General features: G+C 39.1%; 2 protein-coding genes across 3 annotated transcripts in view; both read right to left on the bottom strand.

Annotated features, from left to right (window-relative positions):
- otud7b (OTU deubiquitinase 7B) overlaps positions 1–10,896 on the bottom strand; it is a 37,319-nt gene extending 26,423 nt beyond the window's left edge. For both annotated transcript variants that reach the window (XM_022746403.1, XM_022746404.1), the window contains exon 1: positions 10,728–10,896. The gene's annotated coding sequence lies outside the window, so the exon portion shown is untranslated. The remainder of the gene's footprint in view (positions 1–10,727) is intronic.
- A 388-nt stretch (positions 10,897–11,284) lies between these two features.
- Positions 11,285–15,545, bottom strand: rbm8a (RNA binding motif protein 8A). The gene is made up of 6 exons (XM_022746396.1): positions 15,437–15,545; positions 14,777–14,836; positions 14,582–14,659; positions 13,397–13,533; positions 12,093–12,229; positions 11,285–11,783 (listed from the first exon to the last, which is right to left on the bottom strand). Exons 1-6 carry the CDS (start codon positions 15,501–15,503, stop codon positions 11,735–11,737), a joined length of 528 nt encoding a protein of 175 aa, XP_022602117.1. The 5' UTR covers positions 15,504–15,545; the 3' UTR covers positions 11,285–11,734.
- Between the last annotated feature and the right edge of the window lie 3,659 nt (positions 15,546–19,204).

Here is a 19,204-nt window from a genome sequence, read left to right as displayed (position 1 = left end):
TCATCTACATCTGTATGCGCCTCTGCTCAAGACTCTTGCAGAAAGACACTCACGTCAGGCGGCCCATCTCCCTGAAAATGCGCGTCGGCATCTGGTTATATTGGCTGGCTACAGGGGCATGTTACAGCACGCCTGTCAAATCTTTTCTGACGTAAAAGTCGCATTGAATTCCAATACGGGTCACATGGCTGTTCAGACTGAGGTCGCATTTCAAAAAATCAGATCTGTATCTGATTTAGAACCACATATGAAAGTGGCCCAAATCTGATTTGGAAAGATCAGATTTCATGTGATTTATGCTGTTCCGGGGCCCGCTGTGTGAACTTAGCCTAAATTATGCTTTTAGACAGCATCAGAGATAATGTTTTCAGAAAGTAATTCTCCACTCCATGAAAAAAACCTTCAACACCTTCCTTATTCTGCCAATGTAAGAAAACTTCTGTGGTCCCAGGGTATACAGTGGCAAGAAAAAGTATGTGAACCTTTTGGAATTTCATGGTTTTCTGAGTAAATTTGTCATAAAATGTGATCTGATATTCATCTAAGTCAAGGGCATTGCCAAATATAATGTGTCTTAAATAATACCACAAAAAAAATTGATCTTTCATGTCTTTATTGAGAATAACCAAAAAATCCTCATAGTGCTTGTGGAAAAAGTATGTGAACCCTTGAATTAATGACCTCAAAAAAGCTAATTGGTGTCAGGTTTTAGCATTCCTGGAGTCTCGTTAAGACAATGAGTTTGGGGGTGTGGACTAAAGCTACTTTGACTGATAGAAACCCCTCAAACTTTTGGAGTTTGTTTTGCAAAAGAAGAACACGTTTATGTGAGCCATGCCTCGCCAAAAAGAGCTTTCAGAGGATCTACGATCAAGAATTGTTGATTTACATTAAGCTGCCAAGGGTTACAAAGTGATTTCAAAGACTTTAGAAATTCACCAGTCTACAGTTAGGCAAACAATCTACAAATGGAGACACTTTGGGACTGTTGCTACTCTACCAAGAAGTGGACGCCCAGTCAAAATGACACCAAGAGCACAACGAAGACTCATCAATGAGGTAAAGAAACAACCCCGAATGACAGCCAAAGATTTGAAGGCATCATTGGAACTGGCTAACATCTCTGTTCATGAGTCTACAATACATAAAATATTGAACAAGCAGGGTATCAACCAGTTATTCATTCTAAGGGTTCACTTACTTTTTCCACTGCCATTTTGAATGTTGAATGAGTGTGTTCAATAAAGACATGAAAGATCAGATTTTTTCTTGTGTTATTATTTTAGACACATTATATTTGTCAATACCTTTGACTTAGATGAAGATCAGATCAGATTTTATGACAAATTTATTCAGAAAACCTATTTCTTTTTCTTGCCACTGTATGTTGGAACAACTGCTTTTTCAGCAAGGCTGACAAGTAGCATTCATTCAGTGAACCATTTTGAGTTAAAGTATTCCCAGAAAAGATATGTCTGGAATATATCAACACTATAAGCTCTTTGTCAACAATGCAATACAGTCAGACAGGGAAGAACTGTTACTTTACTTTCCCATTTGGCGTTCTCTCTTCCGAATAATCTAGACACCAACTATCCATAATGAAATTGCACATTTCAGGATCCTCCTCATGCTGGTAATATCCTCGAACACTAATAGTTTGTAAGAGTGGCATTTAACAATGTAACAAGGGGTGCAGTAGAAGTAATCTTGGCCACCACAGAACAGAGCATCGCCCATGGTAAATCCTACATCCTTCAATGATGTAATCCACCTAATCACACTTCAGGATGTTCTGTTACCATCACCACCAGGCTACTACAGAAGCAAAGCACATCATGCATGATGAAACAAACTCCGGCTGATGTCGCAGTGCTAAAGGGGTAAATCACAGATTATGGTAGGTTCTTTAATGCTACTTGGGCTATGTCTGCTGAATTATATAGTGTTTTTGACCTATAAGCTTCTGTGATGACAACATTTGTTTCTAACTTTAGGAAACTTGACTTTATCTGTATATATTATATCGGTTGATTAATCAGCTATCTGCTTTTTCCTGCTCCAAACTATCGTCATAATATCAGCCTTTAAAAAGCCACTATCAATTGACCTTTAAAAGGAAACCAAAGCACATTTCAGAAAAAATTCCTTAAGCAAGTAAATTATTATTACTAGAATAAATAATATTTTTGCAGTGTGAAACATGTAACAGGCACATTCCAGCTGATGATGGCTTGACCACCAGCTGTGGGCGTCTGTGTGTGTAATGTGTAAGACAACACCAGCCTGAATGCACACACAGCTGATGTCAGAGATTCCACACCATGCCTGCCCTCTTGGAGGCCATGCCACTGGAGCTGGTCTAGTCCAAAGCTGTCCAGTCATCACACAAAAATTTGCCAAGTCTAACTTCCCCCTCGCGGCCTCCCTATCCTGCTTGCTGGCTCAGAAACATCCAAACCTGATCCATGTGAACAAAGCAACCAGCAGTTTTCTCTGTGAGTGCTCAAGGCAAAATAAGGTGAAGAAAACAAGATCTACTTACAGATCATGAATTCGACCTCAGCTTTATTGTTTGGAGTGTATAAAGAGCCAAAAGATGTGTTGACCTCATGTTGCAGTAGTGTTGAACTTTATGACTGAGCTACTGCAACTGAATACTGCTCTAAGTAGCTCTCCTTGCGCCTAAACCAGAGCAACTGTGTAAGCACAACTACAATACCAATGCTTACAGAGAATCACCACTTAATCTCTGAGTTGCCAGAATTAGATCAACCTCCTGTTTCAGATTTCTAAAAATAAATTGCTCACAATCACAGTTTAAACATAGAAACTCTGCACTGTGCAGAGTTCAAAAACAGCCGACAAGCAACATTCAAACACAGTCGGGGACAAAATGCCCTGGTGAACACCTAATGCCTCAACTAAAGAAAATAACATGTCGGTGATGTCATCTGCTCTCTTAAAGCCCGACACCCAAGTACCCGCCCATTAAGGCCTAATTTACATTAACAAAAGGAAAATGATATCTCTGAGGCCACACTGTTCTTACAGACTAAGCCAAACCTATAGTTGTAATGTTGAGCTGAACACAACATAGCACAGAGTTAGGTCAGGCACTCTTTTATACAGAGTACAAAGGAGGTTCGAAATGACTCATCAAACTCATCCTCCAGTGTGCCCAGTATTTCAGTGACAAGGTGTTAATCTGGTTCAGGACATGGGGCACGGCTGCAGACCAAACATCTCCTGGTCAGTGGAAGACTTAAGAATGCTTCATAGTGGTTTCCTTCAGCCTAATGTGGACTCTTGCTGATACTCACTGGAGCAAAGTAATAACAGCCAAGTTCAGCCAGCTGAAATGAGCAGCTTTAGCTTCTGAGCACAAGTGTTTATCAAAGTGTCTGAGAGCTGATGTCATGGTGAAGCAGAGCATGTAGCAGAGATCTCTGAATTCATTTAGTCCACTGTTCCCTAAAATACTGCGCAGCATGCCACAGCATGAAACGACAAATTCAAATTTTAGTGGACAAAAAACTTTCTCAGATTTGAATTTTAGGAGAAAATGTTATCCTTTGACCACAGGTTTAGTCCTCCTTATAGATACAGAAGTGGCAACTACTTTTTGTAAAAAAATAAATAAATAAATAAAAAAAAAAGGAAAATAAACAGGCCTATCCAGATGTTTTTCTCTTTAAAAGGATGTGTCTCATTTGAAAGCAGCTTGTGATTTCTGGTCTGTAGTCCCTATAATTCAACTTGAGATAGTAAATAGTTAAATGAATGATAACATTTAAAATGTTACCCCAAATTTGCCACAAAATGTTTTCAGTCTAAATATAGCAGAATTTGTTCTAGTAAAACAGTAAATACTAAAGAATGTAATCAGTAACTATTTTAATAATCAATTAATCGTAAATTAACTGGTTTGAGTTCATGTGAATATTTTCTGGTTTTCTTACTCTGTAATTATAGAAAACTGAATATCTTTGGGTTTTGAACTGTTAGCTGGACAAAAGAGTCACTATTTGCTCTGGAACTTGTGATGGTCATTTTTCATGATTTGATGACATTTTACAGACCAAACAATGAATTGTTTAACCAAAAAAATAATTACTGGATTATTGATAATGTCGATTAATGAAATAATGGTGAAAAATAATTGTTAGATGCAGCCCTAAGTGTTACTGAATGATTTTTGAAATGATTATTGTTATATTATTAGGGTTAACACTGAGATAGTTGTCATGATTGTAATTTTGTCCACATCGTCTACCCGTAGCTGTAAGTCTTATTTTCTCCTCCTCTGTCCGTCTGTTGACAAGGTTTATTAAGCTGGCCTCAGAGGTTCCTAGTTTGTGCCCGGGGCATGCCACCACAGTTGGGCCCAGTAATCACCAGTCAAGGAGTGCTAATTAACAGCCACATGAAAGCAGGCTGCTTTACAGAGGGCTATAAGGGACCACAAGTGACATTCCCACATTCCACACAGAGGCCACATTACATTGCGCGCAGTGTCAGGCAGTGGAGACCTGAAACAGCAGAAAATGTAATGAGGGTATCTGATCCTCATAGTGAGGGAGGAAGGTGGAAGCTAATCTGCAATCAATGCATTACTGTTTTAGTGCAGGAAAAAAACCCATAACAAGACAAGTGACTGCTGCATTCAGTGAAAAGTGCTGTTCTGCCTTTGAAGGACAGCAGCAAAGAGATAGAGGGATAAAATGCTTCGTTTGGTGAACATTAAGCGTTGGTTTCAGTATTCCGGAAAGCTGCCAACCTAAACTCCAGACTCTGTGGGTGAGAAGTCCTCATTCGGCCCTGACGGCCTCTTTATCAATTTTTAGCCTTTGTGAAGAAATAGAAGCCTCTGCATCCATCTGAACGCTTCCTACCTATTTATTAGTTAAGAGTGAGGAAACTCAACAGTGATTTACAAAATATGTACCACTCTACATATGATGATTGAGATGATTAAAATAAATTAAAATGTATTTGCAAAAATACAGAGCATAGTGCTAATACTGCAGGACTCCAACTAACCCCACACATATCAAAATGTATACTGTCACATTAAACCCAGGCACTTTGGTTAGAAGCGTCCAATAATGATTTGTGATGGAGGGCAACGGACTGCAAGTTCAAAAACCACAACATTTCAATTCAGGTTCGGAAAGCTTTGTCATGCAGTTGTTGTGCAATGCAGAATATCTCTATATTATATACTATATCAGCATCTTGACCCTAACCTAAGTATTCACAAAAATGTAGTATATGATCAACACAAGACAAAAAAAAGAAATTAATCTTAGTAATGTTATGTCAGCATTGTGCAAGCCAGACTGATATATAGTCAAATAATAATAATGTTTAAAAAAAAGATACTTTTTTTTTTTCTAAAGCTGCTAAAATTAACCTCTTACATTGGTCTAAAGCGTATTTGTAGATTAAACTATACACTGGCAACAAATAATGTTTCAGGATTGGCAATGATGCCAAAATATCCCTTTTGCTTAGTGTACAAACAATGTGCTTAATATTACATAAAAAGGCAAGTGAGATGACTACTGCTTTAATTTGCATATCAACCCTTAAGGAATATAAGACATTTCTTAGACTCTAACGTGATCTTAGGCTGTGGTGTTTAAGCACTAAGTACATTCATTCCTCTCCTGTCCCCAGAGAGAACTTTGCTTCAAAAAGGCTTTAATATTGGAAACAAAATGGATCTATGACAACTCCCATGTTACAAGACAGGACAAAGTCAAACATTCAAGATCAACTCCTGCTAAGTCAGCCTGAATGTGAAGCCAACCAAGCCCAGCTAAAGCTAAAGCCAGTGGCTAAACAAGCACCAGCCTCTGCAGGCGGGCAGGACTAATGCTCATGTGAATCCCCACGTGCTGCAGGCCAGGCCCTGTACACAGCAGGGTGACTTCACGTCACTCCCTGTGTGATGTCATCCTGGGTGGCAGGCTCCTCATCAGGGCTGTGTGTGGGATTACTCCTGCTGCCCTGAATCAACAGGGCAGGGCGGGAGGGACTGATGTCTTCTAAACTATAAAGGAAACTACACTTTTTTTCCCCACATGCTAAAGTGGAATCTAAATCTCATTATTCACCTGCTATAATACTTTGAAATAAACATCAACACCTAAACAAATGCTGACAAATTTTGGCTATAGTTGTTGAACTTACCAGCCACTTTGACAGATAACAACACAAGCCAATCTAATCCTCCTCTGGAGCCTCTGTTACCTACCCACTGTTGTCTGTAGTTTTCTGTCTTCTGACCCAGACTGTGAAGTAACTTTAACAAAGTCAGATCATATTAGGCTGGATTCAATTAATTTGTCAGCTATAAGAATGGTTCTGCACACTGATTTATGAATATGACGCAACATGTCACAAACTAACACAGCTCCGAAGAGGCCAATTTATCTGCTGAGGAGCGTGCCACACTATACAATGGAATAATTTTTGTGATAAAATGTCATATCAGTGATACTGCAAACTGTTGATTTAGTTTGTTTCTTTTTTATGGTTTACCTAAACCTAAACTAAAGTATCTTTGAGTTTAATACATCACTGATATTGCTAATTGTTGATCTACTTTGTACAGCAGCAACAAGCCTTGCTGAAAGCAAAAGCAACATTTCTACCAAAAAAAAGATTGTGACTGGAAGGTGTGGAAGAGATATGGATATAAAAAGGTCTACAGCAAACCATGGTATCATGTAAGCACTGTACGAAGATGGCTTAGGATTTTAACATATCATCATAAAAATCATTATCTAACTTTATTTCATTTGCTCAAAAACAGCTAAATGATTTCAATGCGAGAGAAAAGGCCTTCATATTTGTAACACACGACAAAACAGACCAACAGTATTAAGCAAAAGCAACGGCTGTCACAAGCAGGGGTGTGACAGACACAAAAGACAATACTGCTTTTTGGCACACAATCTAATATGATCCACCTTTGTAGTTGTGTTTGATATGGTCATTAAGTATAGTATGTAAATAAGGTGCCAAAATTTCTCACAGGGCAGATCAAACTCGCTTTGCTGTGGAAAGTATAATCATTTATTCCCCAACCGGTACTGTATGTAGAGGAAGAAAAGGTGAGCAAGTGATAAAGCAAGCTCTCATTACCATAGCTTCAGTTGTGAGTGTGGGGTCTCATGCTGTATGGTATTTTGGCTGCTTGGTTGGTATCATAAGGCTTTATCTTTCCTCATATTACTGTTCCATTCTACTTTATAGCCACTTCTATTGTATAACAACTGCACAAATTATCTAAATATAATCTCAAAGCATTCAGTGAAGGTCTGCTATTCCACGACGTGCTAGTCAAGCAGCTGCTGGCACCCAGGTAGATGCCTCAGTTCTAGGTCTCTCCACCCTGACACAAGCAGTCCTGGGCACAGGCTGGTTGCTGTGTCACAAGACTGGCAGGCAACCAGCCATGCTGGGGAGGGTGGGTCTGCAAAGAGTTTTATGAGTTGCTGTCTGGACACAGAGGCCTCTCGGAGACAAGCCACCTATTGATCCCTGTCTCACTGTGGCAGTGCTGGGACAAAGGTAGTTTTCTCTTTCCTATCACATCTGTTACTGTCTTTATGAACTCTTTACAGATTACAGCATAAATGCCTGGCTGTATGGATGTGAGTTTCATATTTAATTTTATGATGTTAACAGTTAATTAAAGTATTAAGTGCTAGACTTAGCTCCTGCCTTAGTGCCTATCCTAGACTAAGCAAATACGCTGTAAAATTGCGTGGAACATGTTCATTTCACACAAAAATCATGTGTTTGTCCTACTAACCTGAAGAGGCACCCATCTACTTACTTATTAATCTGACCGTGTTTGAGAGATCCTATGGGAATACCTCCACGGCCAAATGAGCCTGGCTCTGAAACTGACACTGGATCCTTGCAGCACACACACACATACACACTTAGTGAGCAGCTGTTTGGGGGAGCCCTGCAAGAGACAAATTTAAATTTTCATACCTTCTGTGTTGCTGAAGCAGCATGGTTACCCTGTGAAACACTATATGCACCATGGCAGTCAAAACAGCCATTGCCGTCCAACACTAAAATAGTACGATCCATGTTAAAGGTATTTAGGATATAAAAGATAGTTAAGATAATAACACAAAACCTTTAAAACTCCAGACTAAACATGTTTCCCTCCAGAGAGACAAACTGACTGCAAGGCTTGTCAAATTATAAACTAAGACTCATTCTAGTTTATAGCTGCTCTACCCTCCATTGTGTTATCATATGACTATGCTGTGTCACAGCAAAACAGTGTGCCAATAAACCCATTACCACCAAGTCCTGCAACTTTGCAACTTCAAGAGGACAGTTCTATGACAAACCCTTTTTCATAGGAATTACATGTGCCTTCATTGCACTGATTAGGGATCAACAACATCGCCAGTCTATGATTCTTCATACCAAAATTATTACCATATTGCACGCACACTCCTCCATATAGCCAGTGTGCAAGCAGTAGTTTAAATTCACTAACATGGTGACCAACATTGTGAAAATGTTCATTGAAAAAGTGAGTGTTATATTTTGAAAAAATGATGATGATAGCTTACAAATGTTATGAACAACCAGCTCATGTTATGTGAGTAACAGTGAACGTAACAGTGAAAACATTTACCATTTTCATTAGCTGTGTCGTGTCCTTTGTATCATTTTCAAGCAAGGCTACTGTGAAATGATTACCGCAGCCCATTTGAATACACTTTGAGATCTCTGTATGATATGCTGCGAAGTGCAAACCACAAATTTTCATTTACATCAACATAACTAGTCCAAACAAAATCAAACTGCGATAACTCAGTAAGTCAACAGAAGGCTTTTTAAAATATTTTGCACTATTGGAGACAGGTCATGAATGGATTTATCTATAGTGCCTGTTTAGTGCACTGACCAATAACACATTCAAACATTCATAAACTGGCATCTATCATCTGATTACTAACAAAGTGGCAAAACTATGTTTTTTTTGTGCTGAGTGGTAAAAAAAACATTTACTGATATTTTCCTTTACACCCTGCGAGTTTGGAATGTGAACTACATAAGGAAGGATGCTACACCCTACTTAAAATACTTGCCCGAGGTGCACTCTGTGCTGCTGTATGCATCAATATGTTCCTTGAAGTGTTGAAGACTTGCATAATGAAGCCTGACAGTGCAACCTCACACACCCTCACAGAGAATATGCAGCAGTGTATGAAGATGTTTTTCCATCTTCTAGCCTCACTGCATAGTGGATCCTAGAATTGGTCAGGCTTAATAAATTCTTCATCTGGAGTGATACAATAACGCATAAACACACAAGTGGTTACTTGCTTAAGCGAGTGATAGATCAGACAAATCTACTGTCTATTTAGTAGATTAAATTGGTAGTTTGTTCTAACTTTCCACACTGCTACTAATCAGCAGTCTTCTTTGCAGCTGTCCGGCTGGTGTGTCCTGCATTTCAGGCATCACCCTACACAGCCACTGGAATGAGTGAGTACAGGTGGAAGAATTGGATGCATTTCTTTTTCCCACTACACAATACCTAGTTTCTTGAAATTCCATCAAACCTTGCAAGGTTGCTACTTACAGCTGCATGTGTTTCCAACTGCTTTATAACAACATAAACGGTCCCTCCAGACCAAGTGCAGTAAAGAAGTTCTACCTCTGTCCTACTTTTCATGTTGACTGTTTGTTGACTGTCCTGGTGTCCCAGCAAACAAGAGCCCACAAATACAAGACCTGAATAATTCAAGGCAAAGTGTAACGCTACCCTCTCTCATCGAAGTGATGCTGTAAATGACGGCAAATAACCCCAGTCCCAGTTCCATAACGAGCACGGAGCCCTGATCTCAATGACCAGCAAGATCAAAGAGTGGTCACACATATCTGGCAGCAAGGTTTGGGAAGAAATGCCGTACCCTGCTGACTTGACTCACTCGATCAAGTTAGTCACTCAACATTAAAAACCAATCGTTTAGATTAGAAGTTAGAAAATAAACGCGAGTGATTGTGAACTCTAAGCTGGTGCTTTAAGTAAATGTTACATCACACATGCACCTTAAATAAAAACCGGGCTCGGATAATCTGGATCGTGACTGCCAGCTCTTTGAAAGCCAGCTGATAAAATTTAACGAATGCAAAAGCATAATTGATAAGGGAAAATATAGAACCTATCTCCCCTTCAGCACTACTTTAAAATGCAATGTTTAACCTATAGCTGACAGCTTAAAAAGCTAATGCAATGCTCAGCAACCAATTCTGTTCACCAACCTGCTCCCCTGGAAAACAGATGAAGCTCGATGCTGGTGATGATGTCTTGTCCTAAATGTTGACTCTGAGCCAGCTATTATGGCTACGACTATTCTCTGAAACAAAATATCAACGAACAATACACATGCTTACATAAACGCATTTGAGCCGTTCAAACGCATGGGGGTTCGTGCACCGTTTACACACAGCCCAACAACTTTGTTTTCATGTAATAGAAATTTTTTCCATGCCTTTTAAGAGCTGCATTGTGTTTGCATGAATTCTCGTCACAGAAAAGTGTTTTTTATTTTTCAGAACGTAGACCAAACCGTAACGTTTGGCTAGCAAGTGGCTACCTCAAGCCTGGCTAATCAGCAGCTAACGTTAGCTAACGTTAAGGCTAGTAGCTAGAGTATCCCTTTACTGCTTACCTTGAACGGCCTCGCAGATGTTGTTTTCGTCGTCCCATTAAGTTTCCAAGCAAGCATCAACTTGTGAATAACATATACGTTTCCAAGACCAACAATTCCTAACTTTTTAACATCTTCGTAGGTGGAAGTAAGCATAAAATCCCAAACCGGACCATAACCGACAAAGTAATTTCTCCACCACTTACAACAACAACGTCAACCGAAGCCTTTATCCCGCCCCCACAAATAGCCACCCAATCAGAGAGGAGAGTCTGTTTTATTGACTTTTATCAGAACCAATGGCTGTTCTCGGGGGTTTTGACTGACGTTCTCCAATAGAGTAAAGACCAAATGAGAACGAGCAAGTAAAAAACGTTCATTTGTCAATTGGCTGCAGAAAAATAAGGGGCCAGGGTTTTGTCCAAGTAGCCTATGAGTGTGTCACTGATTCCGGAGTGACAGGTGCTTCAGAGTTGACCAAATAGCTGGGGCGTCACCATTGCCTGGGTGAGGTCATCTACGATGATGTAAACCCTACGTCATTAGCAGTGCTAAATAAAAACACAACAGGGCACACATTTGGCTTTTAAAAAGTTTAATTTTCCCAAAGTAATATAAAACAAAGCACTCCAGCACAATAAAATGTATGTAGCATTGAGCAAACTGAAACAACATTGAGGGAATCATGAATCACCATAAACATGTATTACCTACAAGTTGGCTACTGAAAGTAAAAAAGTTTCACCGACACAGCTGAATGGATATCCGTTTGTTGCATTGTAAAGCAGCATAAACAATTTACAATAAAATGCAATGCTGCTATTAGCAACTTTTTTCTTTTGTTATTAATTTCTGAAGAGCAATTCCTTTTCTCAATATTTGAAATCGCACAACTACATGCCATACAACTGTTACTGAAAAATACTATACAAAAAATCCTTAGTTAACTCCTTATGAGAAGATGACAAGATTAGAAACTGCCCGTCAAAGTGACAGATGCCCCCTCTAGCCAATGACAACTACCAAACTCAACGCCGCCTCCTGTCTGGACTTCTGCTGCGTCTCCGTCCGCCAGCCCTGGGACAAAACAAAAAAGAAAAATACTGTTTAGTCATTTGCACCTTTAAATATACTCTTGGCTGCCAGAAAGAAAGCCATCATACCAAAATGGCTACAGCCAAACTCTCCAACAAGGAATGATTGGAGTAAAAAAAAAAATACAAAAAACAATACAAATGAAGGAAATTCTGTCAAAATTGGTATATCACACACAGTATTCTTCAAACATTGCACTTTGACAAAATGCAAAATTCAAATAACACTCCCTTTACCAGCAAGTTACTGCTACCACAGGCAATAACACGGATAAACACACACCACCCTCACCTCCTCTTGTTCTTGGGGGGCCCTCTGACAAATCCCCAGTCAACGCTGATAGGCTGGCCCATCAGATCCTGACCGTTGAGCCCTTCCATGGCAGCCTGGGCCTCTTTGTATGTCTCATACTCTACCAGTGCATACCCCTGAGAACAGTTATTAGGACATTGTGTGAGTTATTGCACATTCATGACAACACTGCTTTGGAATTTTGTTATGTTTTACACAAAAAAAAAACTACTATTCACCAAATAATCTTAAGAATATTCCTCAGGCACATTGGTGTTATGGTCAAGATGAAACCACGGTGTGGAGTTACTTAGCAAACACATTTTCAACTTAGCACATAAGAATAATCAACACTATACATTTTTTGTCCCTGAGGCATCGCAGAAATGATCAATAGAGTGTATGGACTGTTAATACATCATGTAAATCTTCCAACAGTCTATACTAAAAATTGACATTCTCTCTCTGAAATAACTGTAGAGAAACTATTTCAGACCAGAGGGGCTTTGTTCTTACTTCATACTCAAAGCAATGCTGCCACCTTGTGGCTGAGAGGAAAGCTGAAGCATACTGGATATCAAAACATAACTGTCAAATATCAACTTCCATGTACTCTACTGCACTGGGCAAAGAGCAGATACACTCTAAAAAAAATTACTGGCATACCAAGACAGACAGAACTGATATTACAAGACATTTTGAAAATATTTGCTCAGTTATGAAGAATATAATTTACCCATTTACCAACAGCCATTACCAAGTACCTGTGATAGCAAGGTTTTAAAACTTATATCAATAAAGAAAATACAAAAGAGGTCTGGGTTTATACACATAAAAAGGATGAAAATGAAACATTGCTGTTATTTTCTAGTTGGATAATTTAATAGGATATATGCTGTTCTAACTTCTCCCCATTTGGACAGAATTCATCACTTAGTCAACAACATTTGCCTCATTAGATGTAATAAATGGTTAAATAATAGTTGCAGGGCACCACTGGCATAGAATATCTTTCTGCTCTTTTTCAGAAAACTTATGTTTCTTTCATCTTCTCATTTTATATCACCATATTTGGCTTTCTGACCTGCGCTTTTAATTAGCAAAAGAACAGCATACACAGCTTAACATCCAAGTTAAGCTGAGTTAAAACTATTAGAGCAAACAAGCGGCCCAGAGGATGTGTGAATTAGAAATATAAAATCAGTAAAAAGTGTACATCTAATTAATATGAATATCTCCTCAATGAAATCAAGGACACACTGAAATTTACAAACATGCTAATAACACATAGTTATGTGTCTCACCTTGAGGTAGCCTGTTCTGCGGTCAAGGTTGAGATGCAGGTTCTTGATTTCTCCAAACTCAGAAAATTTGTCATGAATGTCTTCCTCTGTGGCCTCTTCATGTACACCTGTCACAAACAGGATCCAACCCTCCACAGCTGCAATAAGATTAAGACAAAGAAAGGCCTCTGGGTTAAATAATAAACCAAGCAGCATTTTGAACTGGGTAAACTAATATGCAAGGAGTTATGATCACTAGACTGGTAGGGGCTGGGCTTTTGATGTCCGAGCTCCTGGATTGGGGAACAGTTTTCCCTCTGGAGGTTAGATCAGCAAACTGTTGATTGTTTCAAATCTCTTCTCAAACGCTATTTATTCTCAAAGGCATTTTTCTGATACTTCCTTACCATGATTTGTTCCCATTTCTTCTTGCATTTGCTGTATTTTATTACACAACAGTTTTATCATCTTTTGTGTCTGCAAGGCATTTAATGACCTGATTTTGTATTGACAAAAGCTCTTATTCTATGCAAAATGTACAAATAAACTCTGATCTAACCTTTATAAAGCCTACTGAGCTCCAGTTTATGCTTTTTATGGTATTAACATTACATTTGCGGCACAGAGTTAAAATGCCACTTTATCAAAAGCTATTTCCGGAATACTCTCAAAAGTCCTCTAATCATAAAAAATAACGCAGCCATGGCACTTATCAAGCTGCTGTTTCTTTACACTCTTATAAAGATAATGTATGTCACTGCTTTTTTTGTACAAAACAAACATTTAAACATCGTTTACAATAATGTAAAATATAAGACAGTAACATCAGTACAGATGAATGTAACTGATGATGAAACCTATTTTGGTTCACAAATTGAACAACAACATATAGAATTTCCAGCTACCTGGATAGAAAACAAAGATACAACTTGGGAAACCTGCAGCAGACTGATTTTATTATCTTGTTATTTAGGTGTAGAAATTTAAGAATATTGTTGGGAAAAAATGAATAGAATTGGACAATGGGCATTAGCTTTCTGTATTGTTGCTAGCCAACTATTTTCATAAACAACTGACAAGATAACAAATACTGCAACTTGCAAAATAGCAAAGGCACTTTTAGTGGACAAATAAGTAGCTTAGACTTTAGTCTATCAGCTCACGATTAAACTAGATTACATCTTTAATATGAACAACAGCACTCACATCTCTGAGGGCCAGGCTCGTCCCCATCCTGCTCCACTGTGTCGTAGTCCTCTTTGATTCTGGACCTGGCACCTTCCTCTGGAAACAGCAAGACAGAAAGTTATTTAACACTCTTGGCTAGAATAATAAACTACATCTAAACGCTTCTGCTAGAAATTAACTACAAAAAACAGTTTCACAACAGTGATGACTCACCTGAGCCAAAGCCTCGTCCTTTCCTCTTCTTGGCTTTCTCTTTCAACTTATGGATGCTTTCTGATGAAGGAAAATCAAACAAGTCAAAACCTCTGAACTGCTAAATCTTGTTCCGCGCTCCCAAAGTTTGAACTGATGCTATTACGTAATGCTAATCTAGCTAATGCTACAGTTGCACCAAACCGACATTTAAACATATGACACGCATGCTGAAAAGCACAAGCAGTGTAATCAGGGTAACTTAATTTTAGCTGTTAGCCAACGTCTCTAGGAGGATTCAACTAGCGTGCTGGCGGCGGCTAACAACACGCCAGATGTTCGTAGTTATTTCTTTCACGCCATGTTCATCATGCTATTAAGCATGGCAATACATTTTAAGAGACATTTTGGTCAGTCAAAAGTAAAAATGTTTTATAAAAGTAACCTTAAGGGTTGTTAACACACGACCTAGCTAACTTACAATGAGCGTTTGAATGAACATTCAGTGTGTCGTTAGCTTAATGTTAGCTTGCTAGCATTTCTCAGGCCTACAACCACGCAGTCTGCGTTTGGTTAATTCTTCGCCACGGCTTCTTTCACGTAGACCTCAATATTTACACATTATTTGAACTGCGGGGACAAAGCGCATCCGTCGGTAATGGGTATAAATAACATTTTTACCATCACCATCCTCATCCATAGGAAAGTCCTCGCCTCCCGCTTCATGAAGGTCCAAAACGTCCGCCATGATGTCTGTGTGTGTCTGCGGCTGACCTACGCAACGTGCGTATGTCCAAAGAGCAAACAAGTTGGCGGATATTGCCAGTTTGCGTAAAAGTGCGTAAAGTAGATGACGACATCGAATCACATTATCTATGCACCGGTTTAGAGGTGTAACCTGTGTGAATAACAGCTCAACTTGAATGTCTTATCAAAAGTTTAAAAGATGTGTAATCTCAGTACAAACAATTGTAAACAGGAAGTGAATACATTCAAGGCACGTTGAGTCCTGATTATAATAATTAAAAAGCATTTAATTTTGTTTCATTTAGCGAAAGCAAATGAAGCAAAATGGAAAGACTTGGAAACGTCGCAATTAGATATACCGTTACAATCTTTACTGGGTAGCAAAGCTTTATATGAGCAGTACTCTGATAGCTTAAATCAATGGACCAAAGTTCCTCTCAAAATTTGGATTAAGGACTATAAATTACCACTAATTGAAAGAGTCCAGACATTAGAGATGGGTTGCTTTTGACCTCCTACTGCTCAATCTCCTTGGACTCCTTTCAAAAATTCTCAGACATATTATGGTTTGGAAAAATGTGATTTTTTAGGTACTTACAACTAGGGAATATTTTAAGAGTTAAAACCCATTGAGTACTGTGATACCAAATTAATTGATATATTTAGTTACATGTATAAAAATAAGGACAACAGGAAACTTCAATCTACAAAGAAACATTGAATGAATTATGAATTTAACTAAAATGGGAGAGGGAATGTGGACTTGTCATCTCAGATGAGGTCTGGTTGAATGTGTTCTATCTAATCATCTTCCACAAGTTCAGGCCTTTGGAGAGAGTTCTGTTGGAAGAATTTAATAAGATATTTTGTAACCCCCAAGCTAAAAAGTGTACAGACAGGTGTGATGGAAAGAGGTCTATGCTGGAGGAATTGTGGTGAACAGATGGCAGATCATTTCCACTTATTCTGGGACTGCCCAGCCATTCGGTCATATTGGCAGGAAGTAACACAAGCAATACAAAATATATTTAGTGATGGAATTGACTGCTCTTTTACTACAATTTATTTGGGCAACATTGCAGCTCACCTATTGGCCCAAGATAAATACCTACTAAAGATATTATTAGCTGCAGCAAGAAAGCTGTAACAGGAAGATGGTTACAGGCCTAACCTCCAACAAAGACTGACTGGATATATATTGTTACTAATATTCAAGGGATGAATAACTTTTTTATTAAATTTACGGACTGATAGATTCCTGCAGTACTGGGGAAAATGGATTGTGTATGTGACCTCACAAAATGATCACTGAATATTTATCATATGAACTGACTTGTATATCCATCAGTGAAATTGCTTGTATAGATACAAAGGTGACCAACTGTTTGTATGTTCTGCAGTGTTTAACTGTATTTCAATGTTTCTTTAGAAAAAATGAAATATTGGCTCTAAATTACAACAATATGCCTTACTAACAATTTTCAGGTCAAATAAACTATTAAATTAAGATTAATTGAAGGTAAACATAATTTGAAAGAGATAAACAATAAATAATATCAAACAAAGGACATTGGTTTCCAGCAACCTACTGGTGTGGCAGCGTGCTCTCTAACAAAGGGATCTCGGTTGTACACACCCAGTGCTTTATGACAAACTCTTGCCACTGAGTCCTCAATTCAATTCAAAGACCTGGATGTTGGTCTGAGCCATCAACCCTGGGCTGGACAGCACTGCCTCTCTAATGGCCATGTAGTCCTTTAGGATGAGGGACCACCAAGTCCTCATGGTCCCTCTGGACCATGTGGCCTCTGGCTGAAGACGATAGAGCTTGTTGCAAACGGCCTCCACCAGGCGGCTAACACTGGGCCAGTTTTCAGGGCCCGAGTTCAGTTCAAGAAGACAGCTGAAAAATAATCATAGAGAGCAGTGTTTTAATATAGATCTGATATTCATGAGAGGAAACAGTGATATTTGAAGTGAAGCTCACCTCTGGAGACTCTCCTTCCGAGGACAGGAGGTGTTCTTTCCCACCACTGCCTCTCCCTGTATCTGGTAGAGTAAACAACTCGCCATTTGTCCTGCTCTATCTGGCTCTGAGCTTGGAAGTACTTGGCACTGGCTTGAGGAAAAAGTGAATTTTATGTTTGCATGAAGTGATAATAGACAACATACTTAATCACAAGCTATGAGAGACACGCATGTCCTGGATGATGATGGCCATCTCCTCTGCCCCATGTGTCCTCCTCCGACAGTGGAGCCTCCACTCCTCCCGGGAGATCCTCTGGATCACCTTAGCATCAGTCAGGCTGAACATCATGTGCTTCTCCTCCAGCTGGGACTGCTATGCATACTATGCATAGTAGTTCCTTTTTACTTCATCACTATATATGTATGTGTGTATATATATCAATAATCACATCCATTTTGTTTTCTGATGCATTAGTGATGACTTGAAAAACTAAATGTAATAAACAGAATATCATTTTAACTCATCTTAAAGTCAGACTAGTGCGGACTAGAGAGACCAATACATGATGAACTGATGAAGCCGCTTGGATAAGAGGCGAAACGTCTTCCACAGACAAATACAAGTCCAGTTGCCTTCGATTTAATTTGAGAGAGAGATAACTATGACCTGGACGAATGAGAACATTCACAGACACTCATCTTAAACGTTTCAACTATGATCTGTGGGGAAACGCAATTATACAAAATACAAACTGCTTTTATTTTGGAAGATTTTCAAAAAAGACTACACCTTTCAGGATATGCCGAGGGTATGAAGGCAACAGAACCACCTGCCCTCTGATTGGACTTTAAATCAAACCGGGAAGTTCATTTCTTCTGCAAACAAGATGAAAGAGGACGAAGGTTACTGGAGACCTGCGTGATGAAGAGGAGGAGATGCGAGTATTTTTTTTTTTTCTTACTGCACACTGAGCCAAATAGTGATTCACTGACGCCAATGTTTGTGTTGTTGTCCGTTATTTAAATCCGAAAATGGCGCCAACACTGGCCAATCACCACAAGAGGCAGTGTATAACAGTTGCAGAGCTTCCCTCCGCTCGGGTTCTTCCCCTCCCATTCCTGCTCGACCGTCTGTACAAGGTGTTTGTTTGTTCCCCACCATGGTTGTATTATTTCAACCTAATATGTCTGATAATAGGCCTACATCCATGTTCCCCACGTCGATGGTTCCACAGTTTACTTTTCTAATGCTATTATTCCTCTGACTCGGCCGAGACTGCGAGTAGTTTTGCCGCTTTGTTGTCATGGACACAGGAAAGGAAAGAGTGAACCAGCAAACATGGAGTCCAGCTGCAAGTGACACAGAATCCATAAAGGATCGTTCAAACTTCATAAGCTGCAGCTGAAAGCCATGAACTGCAGCGGGAAGTGAAGGTAAAAGCCCAACAGCAGCTGTGCACGAAGTTCAAAATACTAATAAATAATAATCACAACATTCATAAACACAGTTCATTCATTTGAAAGCAATTTAACTAAATACACGGCTTAAATGTCACATGTTATTCCCGGGCCCAAGGACAGTTAAGTCTGTATTATCTGTCTTAAAGCTAGAAATCAGAGAATCCCCAAATCCTCCATAGACAACACAAGGGCACTGACTTTATTCTGTGTCAACAGTTGTGTAATCCATTAAAACATCGATTAAATGTCACAAGTGACAAATGAAAATGTTGA

The sequence above is a fragment of the Seriola dumerili genome, unplaced genomic scaffold (genome assembly GCF_002260705.1).
Source record: "Seriola dumerili isolate Sdu_G_001 unplaced genomic scaffold, Sdu_1.0 BDQW01000104.1, whole genome shotgun sequence".
Classification (NCBI taxonomy): domain Eukaryota; kingdom Metazoa; phylum Chordata; class Actinopteri; order Carangiformes; family Carangidae; genus Seriola; species Seriola dumerili.
This window is presented reverse-complemented; position numbering and strand designations above follow the sequence as displayed.

Excerpts from the sequence above, each read along its gene's own strand:
- rbm8a (XM_022746396.1), bottom strand. The coding sequence starts at position 15,503 with ATGGCGGACGTTTTGGACCTTCATGAAGCGGGAGGCGAGGACTTTCCT. Across the intron at positions 14,837-15,436 it reads TATGGATGAGGATGGTGATG|AAAGCATCCATAAGTTGAAA; the intron begins GTAAAAATGTTA and ends TTCCTTCATCAG. Across the intron at positions 12,230-13,396 it reads GCAGAACAGGCTACCTCAAG|GGGTATGCACTGGTAGAGTA; the intron begins GTGAGACACATA and ends AACTGTTCTCAG.